We start from the raw sequence: 14,609 nt of genomic DNA on the forward strand, positions 1-14,609 counted from the left end.
GACTTTCTCCAAGAATCCACTGCTAATCTCAGTTTCATTTAACAGTTTGAAGTAAAAAAGAAAAGAAACATCATCAAAGTCGAATGCAGAGAGAATTACCCTTGAAAGTAGGCATTCATGGCTTGTAGCACTCCCAGCTGCACTTTCCATGTGCCGAGTTTCAGACGGTCACACATTAACTTGCAAAACTCTTGGTGATAGCAACCTACAGAAAAATAAGGATGTTGTTGTGTTACCATGGGAAAAGGCAGAAGGAAACACTTTGTGCTCTGTTTCCCAGGTGTTTCTTGTGCTCCTCTTCAAGTGACATCAAGCTATTCATTGCATATGACCAACTCAACATCTGTAACCCTGAAAGCAACCCTGAAAACATTCACCACATCAGCACTCACTAATATCAGAAAATAAACAGCTGCATCACACCTACTGGCATGCTAACAAAAGCAACCTATTTTATTCCTGATATACCCAGTTCCTCCACCTTGTACCAGCTTTGACACAAATGTAAACAGGAGCAGCAGAACTAAGCAGCTTTGGATTACGCTGACTGTCTCCACAGAACAGTTTGGTGAAGTGAATTTATGGTAACAGTAATTTCCCCAGGGATGGGCTGTTGGGCCAGCTTTCTAGCTTGCTCACTCACTCACTCACTCACTCACCTTCTCAAAAGCCTCCCCACTCCCCCACATGATCTCCAGGTGCCTCCCTTGTCCCCCTTTTCAGTTTAAGAGGTAAGAGTTTAAGAGTTTGGGCAGACAAAGTGTGCTCTGCCCACCATTAGCTGACTTACGCTGGGTCTCCGGGTTCCTTGGCCAGGCTTTGCCCAGGGTCTCGAAGGCACAGATCAGGGACTCCATCTGCACCTCTTTCTCCCTCATGTCCTCGTCTTCTTCGTCATGCTTTGGTAAACCTGTGCCCATGCTCTCAAGAGAGTTCTGCGGAGGCCATGGGGGGAAGGTATGATGGACAGAGGGATGAGGGCAGGCTAGCCAAGCACTTCAGTGCAACTCAAGTCTTCCCTCGCAGCCTGTGCACACCAGTCCCACTCACTGCCTCCACACTTATGGAGGTGAACACAGGCCCCCCTGGCCACTGGCACCTCTGCTGCCACCAGAGAGCTGCAGAAGTGCACAGCAGGCTCCATGGCCTTTTATCCAAACATTTCCCCATGCTATACGAGTCCCACTTGCAGAGCTGCAAAGTGCTGCAGGTACTAAACAGAAGCACTCTACACAGCTTCCTAGGAGTCTCTTGTTGCCTTTACAACAGCCAGGAATTGACTTTTAATGCAATGCTGGAGACCACAGGAAGGGCTCTGGTTAGAGAACAGTTGGGCTAATTCAGAATTCAGGTAGCACAAGTACAACCCCTGCAGGGTTCACCAATGGTCTGGTATTCAGCCCCACCAAGGACCTGGCTGAGTGTGGAGCACTCCTCACGTCAGCAGCCCTCTGGGCAGAAGCCTGGTGTGTACATAACAGCATCAGCTGGACTGTCACCACTTGGGTGTCCTGCTTTGAAAGAGGGAAAACTCAGGAAGCTGAACTGTCACCTTCTTTATCATGGGGAAGATGATATCTGCCAGCTCCTGGAACCGGTCTTCTTTTGTTGCCTGCAGCACCTCAGCCGCGCAGCGCAGCGCCACCAGCTTATACTTGGGGTTCTCTTTCCGACACTCCTTCAGGACAGCCTGGACAATGTCACTGACAGGGGGCTGTCCAGGCACTGACTTCTGCAGTTCTAAACTGAAACACAACACACAAAGAAACTATCAGACCCACATTAATCCCTTCCCAAATGCTGCTTTTCCCACAGAAAGGATTCAATTCCTGAGAACAGACATAGAGTTGACTACCAAGAGCTGCAACTGTTGCTTTGACTGTTAAATTGCTCTCTGGTGAGCTACTTCACTCTTACTCTGTCCCATGTCCCTGTTTTCCTTTCCTGTCTCTTCTTGTATGCTTCCAATGTGCTTTTCTCCCTCACTCTTATACAGTGTCCACAAATTTATAGTCTCCTTAGCACCAGACAGGCAACAATACCATGCAACAACCTCATTTTGAGAACTCAGATCCTCAGAGCACCTCCTGTTTCATGACACTTACTTGCACGCAGAGACGACACTGGCAATGGCCTTTAACAGCTCCTCCTGCAAGAAGTAAAACAGATACCACTGAGAAATGCTACATAGTCACACAGCACAGTGCTGCTGCACAGATAAAACATCTGTATTCACTGCAAGAGGGAGTGGGGAAATACACTTAAGACATCAGCCTAGAGAAGCAATATCTGTCTCCTGCAACTCCTCATGTAGAGGCTGCAGGGGACTTGGCTTCCCATCTGCACTAAACTGGCATCAGAAAGGGGCCTTGCAGTGCCCCTGAGCACAAGCTAGCACCTCTTAAAGATAGAATATGGTGCAGTGGAAATAGTCAAAATGGGAACCCAAATCCTAAAGAAATCTGAATTCCAATTACTTATCTTCCTTGTAACTTCTCTATCTGCTAAATACAAAATCTGGAGTTCCTACATGTGCTGCTCTGCAGTGCAGAACATTGCTTGAGGGCCACGTGCTGGTGCTCACAGTGATCCATGAGGAGCTAGTTCCTTTTTTACCTTCCCAGTCCAGGTTCTCCCTGGCAGGCCTTGCAGCAGAGCAGAGAGTACTATCCCCAGGTGAGGTGGTACAAGTGAGCCTGTCTGTTTGGCAATTGATGCCATGGCAGCTGCTCCCTGGGCTTTCATCTTCCACGACTGGGACTGCAGAGCCTTCTGGGTGATGGTTATCAACTCCTGCATGTACAGTCTGATGCCACCCTGAGTACCTGCACATCAAACAGAAGAAAACTGTAATTTTGCAAAAAACCAAACAAAAAATTGATCTCACTTTAAAAAAAAGGAAAAAAGAAAAAAAAAAAACCAGTTACAGATTTATCTTTTTTTGTCCATGAAACATATCAAGGCCTACTTCAGGTAAAGGGGCAAAGAATTCCTCCCAAGATAACTGAAGATGGATTCTGATTTCTAGGTGCTTCCACCAAAAATCTTCAGCATGTACCTAGACAAAGAGCTAATCTCAGTCCATATAGTAGACACTAGACATTGTGTTAGCTTGTTTCTGAGGGATAAAACATTTATTTTTTTCAAAAACACGTAACCAAAAAAGGTTTTCGAGGTTCTTTTTCTCAAACTTCAGAAAAATGATCAGGTGACTGATACACCAGATCCAGTATCAGGTAAGAAGAAGCCAGCAAAACCATTTCACCATACTTCTAAATCTTCCTATGCTGGCAGAAAGCATGGCAAAAAAATCCCTTCTATAATGTTCTGTAAATTCATTAATTGAAGTTAAAACCACAGGCATTATGAGAGAGATCTCCAACCTGAGAGACACAGGCCAAAGCCCCCAGTAACTTCAGTGTGCAGCAGCCTCAAAGGATGGCATTAAAATTTTCCAAAATCCCCAGTTATCTGCACCATGATCAAGGCCACATTACAGTGGCATCCAGTGCTTAAAAATCTTAAAATACTTCTCCTTACTGTGCTTGTTCACCTCTGTATTTAATAGCCAGAACAGAAGCCAGCCTGCTGAAACTCATATAGAACACCTTTAGCAAAGAAAAAAACAGGAACAATCTTACCAAATCTTTTACACTGAGACATCCATATTTCCAAAATGGATTTCCAGAAAGGATGGTTTGTCTTGGCCCATGCTTCCCAGAAAGATTTTACCACTCTTAACACTACTTACCAGGTACATTTTCCTGCCAAACTTCAGTCCAGAGAGTAGAATTCTCCTTCTCTCCTTTCTCTTCATCAGGAACCTCATGCATACCAAGAAAAGCCAATGGTAGCACATGTCTGGCGTGGCTCTTCACCACATCTGGGCTGTAGCGTCCCATGGCATGCACAGTTAAAGCACAGCCTGTTCTGTAAACTGGCTCTGAAGGAATAAACCAATCACACATTATGACCAGGAAGCAGGATTTTCCTTTACCAGCTTGGACTGCCTCTTGGGGAGCAGAAGATGCACAATATTGTGTAACGATGTATGAGGAATATTCAGCCAGTGAAACCAAGCATCACCATACAGAGATGTTTCTTTACCATGTTTTGCTATCACTGGGTGCTTTTTCAGCACTGTATTCTGTAACTGAACACTCCAAAAGCAACATACCTTCCTTCTCCATGTACCAACTGCTGAGTTTGTGTAGCAGCTTCTCAGTGCTACTGTCCCGGGAAGTCTGTAACAAGGAAGAGATTAAATCACTCAAATACTTTAAAAATAAAAATGACAGCAAAAAAAGCAAATAAAAAAATAAAACCACCTCAAACCCCAACTCACCCGGACCAGATGCCCCATAGCAAAGGCAAAAGATTTCTGTACCACGCTGTTGCGATCAGTCAGGCCACTAAGTAAAGCACTCATAAGTTTGCCTGTTGGAAGAGACTTTGTTTTATCAAAAGTGTGATTTTTTATTGCTTGTGGCAAGAATGACAATAGCCTGCACTTCATTAGATTGCCTGAATTTATGCATTTTTCCTTGTAACATACTGGCTGGGTGATAGGTCTGCCTGGTCCTTATGTCAGAAGAAGTGCACAGCACAACAGAGCAAGGCTCAGCCTGAATCCCTTGACTAATAACATTCCTTTGATGTGCACACCCCAACTGATCCTGCTTTCATCTTTGCTTCTATTCTGTAACAGAAAGGTGACCTTCTTTCAAATACCAGAGCAGAATAAACTGTAAAGATAGGACCCAAGGAGGCAGAATGCCTGTTAATGGTCCTCCCACAGCTGAAGCTGAAGGAACAAGTGCTTACTGACAGTGCTGCACTAACAACACAGGCATTGTCAGTCTGCTCCAAGAGAGTCTAGAGATATTTCTATATATCTAGAGATATATTGTCCTGCTTCTGCTGGGCAATAGTGAATTCTCTCAACTCCTTCCTCTACATCTTCCAACGTGGTGAGGTATTTAACATTCCCAGGACCTACACCCAGCCTGCCAGACTCATACCTACAAGGGCAACTTAAAACATCTCTCTGCGGAAAACACACATAAAGATCATTCTTGTGATAAAAGCACTTTTAGAAGCTGACAGTTAGAAGCAGCTTTAAAACCTGACACTTACCTGAATAAGGTGTTAAGTCCTGAGGACACTGTGTGGTTAATGACACAATTACACTGGCACAGCCTCCCTGGAAGATTGCAAAGGAAAACAAATGTAAGATAAAACAGTATTATCCCCTGGTTATTGCTGTTAATACTTTTTTTGATGCTATATCTATTTGTATAACATGATCTAGGCCCATTCAGCCTCATCCAGCCTCTTCTCTGATAAGCTGAGGGCCAAAGGGTAAAAGCAGAACAGTTTGTAACAAATGAATTATAAGAATTGAATTATTAAGGGAAAAAGTTACCAAGACCCACATTCAGGATAGACGGTCCTGGAACACTTAAACTATCAAGGACAACCTTCTACACCCAAGTGTCACAGCACAACAGCTACGTAGCCCAGGGAAGGTTAAAGCAGCATGCATTCAGAAAATCAGAAGTATCAGTGGACTGAGACTTAGATGCAAAATTATTACAGTGTGAATGAGTTCAAGATGTCACTTTAAAAGAGGAAGTCAACATAACAGTTTTCAGAGTCACACTGCCCTGTGTTCCCCTCAGTTTCCAAAATCTATTAACTATCTATCAACTATAAAATCACAGACATACCTTTGTGCCAAGGCCTACTCCACTTTTGATCAGTTCACACAGCCGAGGAATCAGCTCACCCAGGACAGACACATCCAAATACTGCAAGCTCTAGAGCAAGGGGCATGGGAGGGGGAAAAAAGAGGAAAAAAAGGTAATGGTGGCAGACTTCAGCTACTCCTAGGTGAGGTCTGCCTTAGTTCTGCAGTCTGGTCCTCAGCTGAGAGTTTGCTGTAGCATACGATAAATGCACCACAAAGGGCCTTCAACCACACACAGGTTCTCCTGTCCCACTTCTATGTCGAGCTGACCTTGCTCGTTTGCTGGAACTGAGGTAGTCCTGCACTCTAGCTATGTAGGAAGATGGCAGTAACACACTAGGAAGAGCTCCTTTTGTGGGGGGAAAGGAATGCAAAGTTGTGGGTATTTTAGGACAAAACTCAACAATACCTCACTGTCTGAAAACCTGGCAATAACATATCCCAACTAGACAATGTAATCAAACTAGTCAAGACAGGTTTTCAAACAGGTCAAGACAAACAAGTGGAATAAAAGACATAAAGATATAACAAAGATGTGTTTGGCATAATTTCTGATCCCCTATGCCTAAAATGGCACTGGACAAACAGAAAGCATCATGTTACCAGAATTGTCTATAGCACACTGTCTGCAGGGAGGAGATGCAGACTCTAAGGAAATTTAAAGATAACATACATACAGGTAACTGTCCCTGAGCTTCAGAAGTCAGATCTGCTGTCACTTTCCCCTCCTGCACTGGTGTGGTGAAAGGAGTAACTCATTATATCCCATCCAAGCATGATCCCCCAGACAGCCCCAGAATATGGAGTAACAGAGAGAAGGCTGCTCATAAGCAGGACACCTCCACAGGGGAAGCCATACTGTCTCTCCCCTCCCTAGGGAAATCCCAAGCATTGATCAGGGCAGCACAACTGCTGCTGAGGGATGGCAGAGCAGAGGAATGGTTTAGAGGAGGGATAGCAGCAGCTGCTGCAGCCTGTGGGGTGGCAGTGAGTACACTTTTACTTGAGCCTTTCATCCCCAGCTGCTTTACACACCATTTATAGAAAGCTCACCCTCTGACACCAACACACAGCTCTACATGCAGTTATGTACAAGGCCTGGTGTTGTTACTAACTTTTCCACAAGCACATGAAACAAAGAATACCTCTGGTGGCCATGCTTTTCCTAAAACATGATCACAGCTCACACCTCCTGCCTCCTTGCATGCCCATGGCACTGCACGGTGCCTGAGAAGGAATGAGGGGTCTTTTCTTTGGGAGGGGACAGGCATTTCCAGAAGACAAGAAGCTCTGTTCCTACAGGATAATGTCTGAGCATCTGCAGCTCCTATGGTGCCAATCACCAGCTGCCAACAGTGCTTTCAGTAATAGCAGCATTATCTCTAAACATCTCCACTCTCAAAGCACTGGCAAGGTCCTGGTTGGGATATCTAAGGAACCATGAGGCAAGGGGTGGACAGCATTTGTGCCTTGAGAACAATGAATGTCATCAGTTGGAGGCCCAGGTGAGAAGCTGATTGTGGAACTGTGGGCCAGAGATTCAGAGAAATGTCAGTCAGGATTATTCAGAACAAGCTGAGCCCCCATCCAAAGAAAAGCACTTGAAAGATGCCCTCTTCATGGAAGCAGGCAGGTCTTCAGGTGGAGAAGTAATCTGTTTGACTCCAAATGGAGCCAAGGTTATTTACAATTGAGCAGAAAAGCAAGCTGTGGCAATAGGATGAAAGATGTCAGTACATGAAAAATATGGTGGACAGCCATCCACATGGAGAGGTGATAATAAAATTAACACTGAAGAGGTATTCTGTAAACTTTCCACTTTAATCCCTATTCTTCTACAGCACACCTTACACTAGAACCCATCTGAATTAAGTTCTTACCATGTTAATTGTTTCCATCATGGGAGATGACTTGACAGCACTAAGTCTGGCACTATCCATTGCAGTCTAGAAAAACAGGAAAAAAACAAAAACAAAGTGTAGACTGAACATGAAAAGAGTGGAATGGGCAACATCAGATATAACTCACTACCTCACAAACTCAACCCCAACTCCATTTCAGATGCATACATACAGAAAATTTGTCTACAGACTATGAATGTCTACCTTATGGAGGCAGATGGATGTTCTAGCTGAAGAAGCTATAACACTGAAGAAGCTGCACTCCTGACATCATGAAAATGAGGGGTAAAAAAAAAAGAAGAAGAAAGAAAAAAAAAAAGATAAAAGGGAGAGAAAAGCTAAAAGGTCCCACTCTGATGTATTCACATGCTTCTCATTTGTAAGGGGCAGAATTTTGCCCCCCTCCCTCACCACAATGAAACTAACTAAATTTCCTTCTGAGCAGTGGGTTTCAGTCACCTTCCCAGAAGACTGCTATTTATTCTTTGAGAAAAATTAAATGACACAGTGCTGGCAACATCCCCCTCCAGCCATTAGTGCTATGGCACACTTTCTAATTTATTTTATAAGTCTTGCAGTTAATTCCCTGGGAAAAACAGCAGCAAAGTTTTAGAGTACAGGTGCATTCCAGTTAATTTAATAATTAACTCTCTTCACCTCTCTTCACCTATTTCACAGTTGTACATGGAGCTGAACAACAGCTCTTTCTAAGATAGTTCTCCTCTTTCTGAAACGTGGGGGTGTCTAACAAATTTTAAAAATGCAACCCTTCCAAAACCTCCACATTTCTCCAGCCATATTCTGTCAATCCAAATTTTTTTAGTAACTTACTAGCTATTTATTTTTTAACACCTCTCAACCAAATCTGCTATTTTTCTGTTCACTGAATGAAGTTTAAATCTGTTATCTCTCTTCTATTGATACTTTCCCATTATGATTGAACTTACTTTCTCCTGATCTGTTGCACAAAGACTCAAATAATTGAGGACTTGAGGCTCCAGAACACTCAAGGATTCCAGCAGGGCTGGGATGAGTTTTGGAGCATGAGGTTTCAGCATAGACCCAGCACTTTTGCTGATCTTCACAAGAGTGTTAATGCTGGAAAACATCAAAGGGAAGGTCAACAGAGAAACACACAGACTTAGCTGAAAACCCTCCATGGTCTTCTTTAATTCAGTACTATCAAAAAGTCAATTCAAATCTCAGATACACCAGTATAAATCTACCTGCAAACAAAAATCTGGGTGTTTTTCTGCCTAAGCAAAATCATGACCAAACCCTGAGCTTTCAATTGATGTTACATTTTGCTTACTTTGGCTAAAGAGACATCACTACAGACAGCTGTAGGAAGAAATAACACATTTTCATGTAAAGAAGCTCTGGGCAAAGTCACTCCAGAGACATCCATTGTCTCTGCCCAAAAGAAAACAAATTACAATCGTCTGTTCAAATTTCATGTTCACGTAATTTTCAGACTGACCACATCTCAGGCTCCACTTGGCAAAGGGCTTTCATGTCTTCAGAAAGGATGAAAATATTATAGAAATATTAACTATAACTTGTTACGAGCTTCCTGGATAATCATGTTCAATAAAAGACAATTACTTTTGCGAAGACCAGCTACATTCCACACCTGAATCTTCCAGCTTTTCTGTCCTTCAAGCAAACCAAGGAATGAACAAGGCTACAAAGTGATGAGCATATAGAGTCCCTGCACATCAAGGGACATCAAGCCATTACATAAACTGTTACATGACATAAAATGCATTTGCACATTGTGACCAAATCCAGTAGCCTCTGGGATGTGAACTGTTATTCCTCACAACCAGCTGTGAAATCAGTCATGGCTCTTTCAAGAACTATCGTGGGATTTTTTTGTTTACAAGCAGGAAAGATAAAGCCAGTCCTGAAGGACAGCCTCAAGTGTAGCAAACTGCTTGCACATCAGTTCACCAGTTGTACAGGGAGAAAATAACTTCCTGCTGGGAATCCAATCTGGCATTTACAGAGAGGTCAGATACTTCCAAAAGACAGGCACAGTTCTTGGGGCTGCTGTTTGAACTCAGTGAGATAAGGACTTAGCAGAAAGGCTGTTTTGGGGAGAAACTTGTCAGTGCAAACACAAAGAACATTCTGCAAGCTCAGGTGAATAAGCTGTGTCTCTTTGGGACAAATTATGACCTAACCCCCAGGAAACTGACATGAAAAACTAACCTGAGAGATCGGACTTCAGTAACTGTGCTTACTATTCCTTTGTCCAGGAGGCAAGGGAGCAATACAGCTATTGTCTTCTGACCTGCTGCTCCTTTAGAGGGATCACACATTTTCACACAGACCTGGGGACAGATGAGAATCGGTGCTGCAAGAAGGTACAAAACTCCTGCTCACACTACATTAAAACCCCTTCTCCATCACACAGAAGAAGCCAACAGCAACTAGAGCAACTGCTGATAGCCAAAGCCTGCTGCAACTGCTGCTGCTGACAGCTGTTACACCTACATTCTCATCTCCAGGAAGTACTTAACCCTCTTGATCAGCTTCCAGAAAAGGCAGATTCAGAGCCTAGATCTGAATCTGAAGGAATAGACAGACTGAATGACCTCTCAGCTGAGGGACAGCCTCACTCAGCCATGTGCATTCAACTATTCCATGAGGCAGAATAGCAAGTCACAAATCAGAAGAGATTCTGCAATGGCAATAACAATATTTTGGAACCAGATCATCAACTTGAGCCATTGAAATGCCATTCTGCAGCATTCTGAAGGACATAATTTTAAATATAGCTGTTACAAGCTCTTTCCATTTCCAGTGATGTGACTTTTTTAGAGGAATATAAACAAAATATTAAGTGGTATGTGTACAACACCCCCAAAATCCTGTGTCAGATACAGCACCAGAGAGTGAAGTCCAGACTGGATTACTTTAGTTCACATCAGTGGGCTGGACTTGGTAAACTAGATCAGTTGGCTTGGAAGTTACAGGAAGTTTCCCTTAAATCACACTCCCAAATGGGGGAAAAAAAAGTTACATTAGGAGAAAAAAACCCTGCTCATAATATTCCTTGTAGAGAACTCCACATCACATTATCCTCGAGCAGCAGATTTGTACCAGCGTCAACCAAGTACAGAAGAGCATGAGGTCAGTCTTACTATGACTGCTTCCTAGGGATGTTCTCTTTATCACAACTGCATCTTACACAAGAGATCTTTTCAAAACAACAATCTATAGTGAACAGGTCACTCCTGCAGATATGAAAGTGAATTATTACCTGGCACCAAAACCGTACATTGTGCAAATTACAAAATTAGAGTGTTACCTTGCTTAGAGTTTTTAGGGCTAGTTCTGCTGCCTTTCGCACAGTCTCCTGAAAAAAGAAGTCCACTGTTACTGTTTTAAAATCTTCTGTAGAATGATTCATATTAATTGGTAAGTTTAACTGAAAAACGTAACACTAGCAATGACAAGGCTATATTTGTGGCTAATAATCTAGTATCTTTATTGATTGACCTTTTCAAAACAAAACAAAAAACCTCCAACAACCACAAAATAAGAAAATGCCTATCAAACTATAAAACTAAAAACCAACCAAACCAATGGAACCTTCTAGTGTCAAAATAAGTATGCAGTCCTTTACTTATGCTTTGCCCCCTCCTCTATATACTTGTTGCTTAGTGAAGCTTTACTCACCTGAATGTCTAGAACTAAAGAAAGATGGACTGAAAACAAACAGTAGAATTAGTGTAGCTCTACTGGCATGTGACACCCACTACATTCTTCAAATTTGTGTGTACTGATGAAGCAGGGACTTATTAGTAATATTCCTGGGTACTGAAAGATAATCACCTGGACTGGGACGGTCCTAGGATGTTCTTGGAAAAAATATGGCCTGCAGCAAGTAAACCTTCCCAAATAATTTCCAGGTAAAATTCAAGAATTAGACCCTTCATAAAAGGCTATTTTGGAGGCTTATATACCTCATTAGCACTGCTCAGCTGTTTTCAGTGCCCTGGAACAGTTCTGAAGATACTAAATATACTGTTTTGGAAGCCACTTCCTGATACACTTTGGAAAACAGCTCAGCCTTGCTTAAGACTGAGCAAAGAAGATCTGTAGAAAACACATCTCAAACCTGGGAGGACCTGAGGACTCTGACTTCATACATGCAAGTCATTTAAGCACACAAGTGGCCCCAAAACATTTTTGTACTTGCAAGTCAAACAAATACTTAGGAATTATTTTATGTCCAGAAAAAATACTGACCAACCAAGAATAAGCACAGTCAGAATGCAAATCTACACTTAAAAATATGAAAAAACACACAGAAGGAATTTAAAAGGCAGCCTGGTACTTTTAACTGCAAGGAGCCTGAATTTCTGGCCTGCTTAATACCCAAAATTCCCATTGGCTTCAACTTCACTTCTCAGAGAATCTCTCTTTAAACACCTCAGAGCTCGGTCACTGTACTTCCTGCTGGAGATTCCTGTTCAATAATCAGTTCCATTACCTTAATGTCATCTTGCACTCGGAAGAGGATTTCCCAGATCTCTGGAAGCTTGTCTATAATGTCATCCAAAGGTCTTCCTCTTAGTAAGTCATTCAGTGCCAGACAGCTGCAAACAAGGAATTTATTTCCTTCTAATGGTCAACTTATTTGATACAGGTGTATATATAAATATGTGTGTAACTATTGGTAGATGGTTAAAAAAACCCAAGAACTGCTTCACATTCCTTATTTTCACCAAACCCTAAACCTACTCTGTCATAAGACCTTTTCCTTCAGCAGAGAAAAAAATATTCAGCCAGTCAGGTGAAATCTGAAACAGGTGACAGAAAGGCTGCTGTGGTGAAAATTGCTATTGCAAACATTCCAGTTAAAAAACAATTTCAGATTTCCTTACTGTAAGTATAGGTTAAGAACAAAACAAAACGGTATAAAGCCTGGAATTACAATTAAAATTGAAGTTCTCAATACAGTATAATTGTAAATAATTATAAGAAAAAACCAGTTTATTAAAATACTATACTAATTGGCATCCTGCTGCCACACATGCACAGACAGACAGACTGTCAAGTTTTTTCCAACATCAAGCAGTTTTTCAGGTCCAAGGATAGGCAAGAACTTCATGACCAGAAAATTCCTTCTTTAGAGCATGCTGTTTAGTATTATGCTCAAGTTACGTGTAATAAAAAAATTCAGGCTCAATGAAGCAAATAGCTTCAAGATTTTATCACACTCCAAATGCAGAACATGAGACTGGGCTCTGTCCTATGAAAGGACATGTTTTCTTTACCCCCTCAACTTCTTCAGGTTAACAAGTTTATCATGAAGAAGAGAGTTCAAAGGAAAATCTCTTAATTTTCCTAGCTATACCTGGATTCCCTGATCCTCCACAGACTGCTGGTTAGGTTACTGACCAAATCCTCAAGAATTTCCTTCATGTACTTATCAACCTATTAATAAAAAAAGGAAAAATCATGAAACAAGCATGGACCATACATTATTGTCCTGTACTGATTAAAAAAAAATCTTTTTGGACAATGCAACCTGCTTTCAACCACAGCAGATTAACAAATGTTTGCCAAAGCTGACCCCAGGCAAAGTTACTCTGACTCTGCTTTGGACATGCTTTTCTCTTCACTGTATCAAGGCTTAACACTGAGACAAGAAGAAGAAAGGAGAGTTCCTCAGTCCTTCATGAGCTGAACTGTCTAAATGCAGCATCAAACATGTATGTGCAGGGGAAACAGTTGTGCTTTGATGAGGGATCAGAGTGAATGGCTTAACGCTAATATCAGTTTATGTTTACAAACCCAATTACAAAGTTTCAGAGCCAGAACAGGGGAATCTCACAAGAATCACTTATTCCTCAAACTATTCTGGGAGGAGCTATGCTGAAACTGATGGAACAAGCTCTTCCCATAGGCTCCCTCCCCCTTATAAACTGAGGAACCATATCTAGATGCTCTTGCTCTAGGAAAGACTTCTTAGGACATAAGGAGTCCTGAAGAGCTTCTCTTCAGGAGAGAGCTTCTCTTCTAAATAGCATCAAAGCAACATAAAAATGTGAAAAGAACCCTCTTTAAGTAAAGTAAATCATAAACTTTAACAGTGGCTGCACTAACAACGTCCAAGATATCCTTCCACATGTAAGAGGCAGTACAAAATTTCTGCACATTCCTCAGTTCATCCATGTATTTAAGCACTTCTTTCTCTGTAGGATAACACCTCACCCCTTTCCGCACAGCCTCTCCTTTCACAAGATGCAATTGTCCCATGGAGTTCTCTGAGATGCTGCTGGCTAGCAGCTTACCTGGCACTCTGCACTTTGCTGCTCACTCACCATTGCCTTGTCAGTGACCAGGGCATTCCAAATGCTGGTCATTGCCTGACGAATGCCCAGGTTGGGGTCAAACTGGTAACGGTAGAGCCGGGGAAGAAGCTGGGGCAAAAACGGAGCCAGCTGCTCTCCAGCCTTGGCAGCTATCACATTGAAGCCAAAAGCTGCTCCCTGAAATGATGACAGAAAGAGTATTTGTTGAAATAATCTGCTCACTCAGTCAGTTATTGCTCCTGGGCACAGTCAGTGGCAAAGCTGACTGACAGTTTAGATTTCAATCAAATCAAAAGGAGTAGAATGGTACCAGACCCCATCAGTGCTATGGTGCCACAGTGACCACAGGCATACAATCACACTCAGTAGGCAATACTCTACTTCAAAACTTCCTTCTCTCCAACCTGCACTTCATGATACCAATTGACCTCATTTGCAAAGTGGTGGTGAATTAAAATGATCAAGGTTTGACTATGTTCTTCCTAAAGAGATTTTTCTTAGAGAGAATCTTTCCTGGAAAAAATGGTGAGAGTGGGTCACTGCTTCCCTACAACTCTGATGAGTTTATAGGAAATAGAACCTAGGATATGAAAAACTAAAAATAAAACTACTCCACCTTAGCTCTAC

At 42.3% G+C, this 14,609-nt stretch overlaps 1 protein-coding gene across 5 annotated transcripts in view; it reads right to left on the reverse strand.

The window, feature by feature from the left end:
* Positions 1-14,609, reverse strand: part of ECPAS (Ecm29 proteasome adaptor and scaffold) — a 63,752-nt gene that overhangs the window by 5,190 nt on the left and 43,953 nt on the right. For all 5 annotated transcript variants that reach the window (XM_030467745.1, XM_030467749.1, XM_030467748.1 and 2 more), the window contains 17 exons: positions 13,992-14,159; positions 13,022-13,101; positions 12,155-12,260; positions 10,967-11,014; positions 9,865-9,986; positions 8,598-8,748; positions 7,630-7,695; positions 5,730-5,819; positions 5,137-5,203; positions 4,346-4,437; positions 4,178-4,244; positions 3,752-3,943; positions 2,617-2,825; positions 2,106-2,149; positions 1,553-1,745; positions 791-935; positions 100-205 (listed from right to left, as the gene is read on the reverse strand). In XM_030467745.1, coding sequence (XP_030323605.1) covers positions 100-205; positions 791-935; positions 1,553-1,745; positions 2,106-2,149; positions 2,617-2,825; positions 3,752-3,943; positions 4,178-4,244; positions 4,346-4,437; positions 5,137-5,203; positions 5,730-5,819; positions 7,630-7,695; positions 8,598-8,748; positions 9,865-9,986; positions 10,967-11,014; positions 12,155-12,260; positions 13,022-13,101; positions 13,992-14,159 — 1,946 coding nt within the window. The remainder of the gene's footprint in view (positions 1-99; positions 206-790; positions 936-1,552; positions 1,746-2,105; positions 2,150-2,616; positions 2,826-3,751; positions 3,944-4,177; positions 4,245-4,345; positions 4,438-5,136; positions 5,204-5,729; positions 5,820-7,629; positions 7,696-8,597; positions 8,749-9,864; positions 9,987-10,966; positions 11,015-12,154; positions 12,261-13,021; positions 13,102-13,991; positions 14,160-14,609) is intronic.

This window comes from Calypte anna, chromosome Z (genome assembly GCF_003957555.1).
Source record: "Calypte anna isolate BGI_N300 chromosome Z, bCalAnn1_v1.p, whole genome shotgun sequence".
NCBI lineage: Eukaryota > Metazoa > Chordata > Aves > Apodiformes > Trochilidae > Calypte > Calypte anna.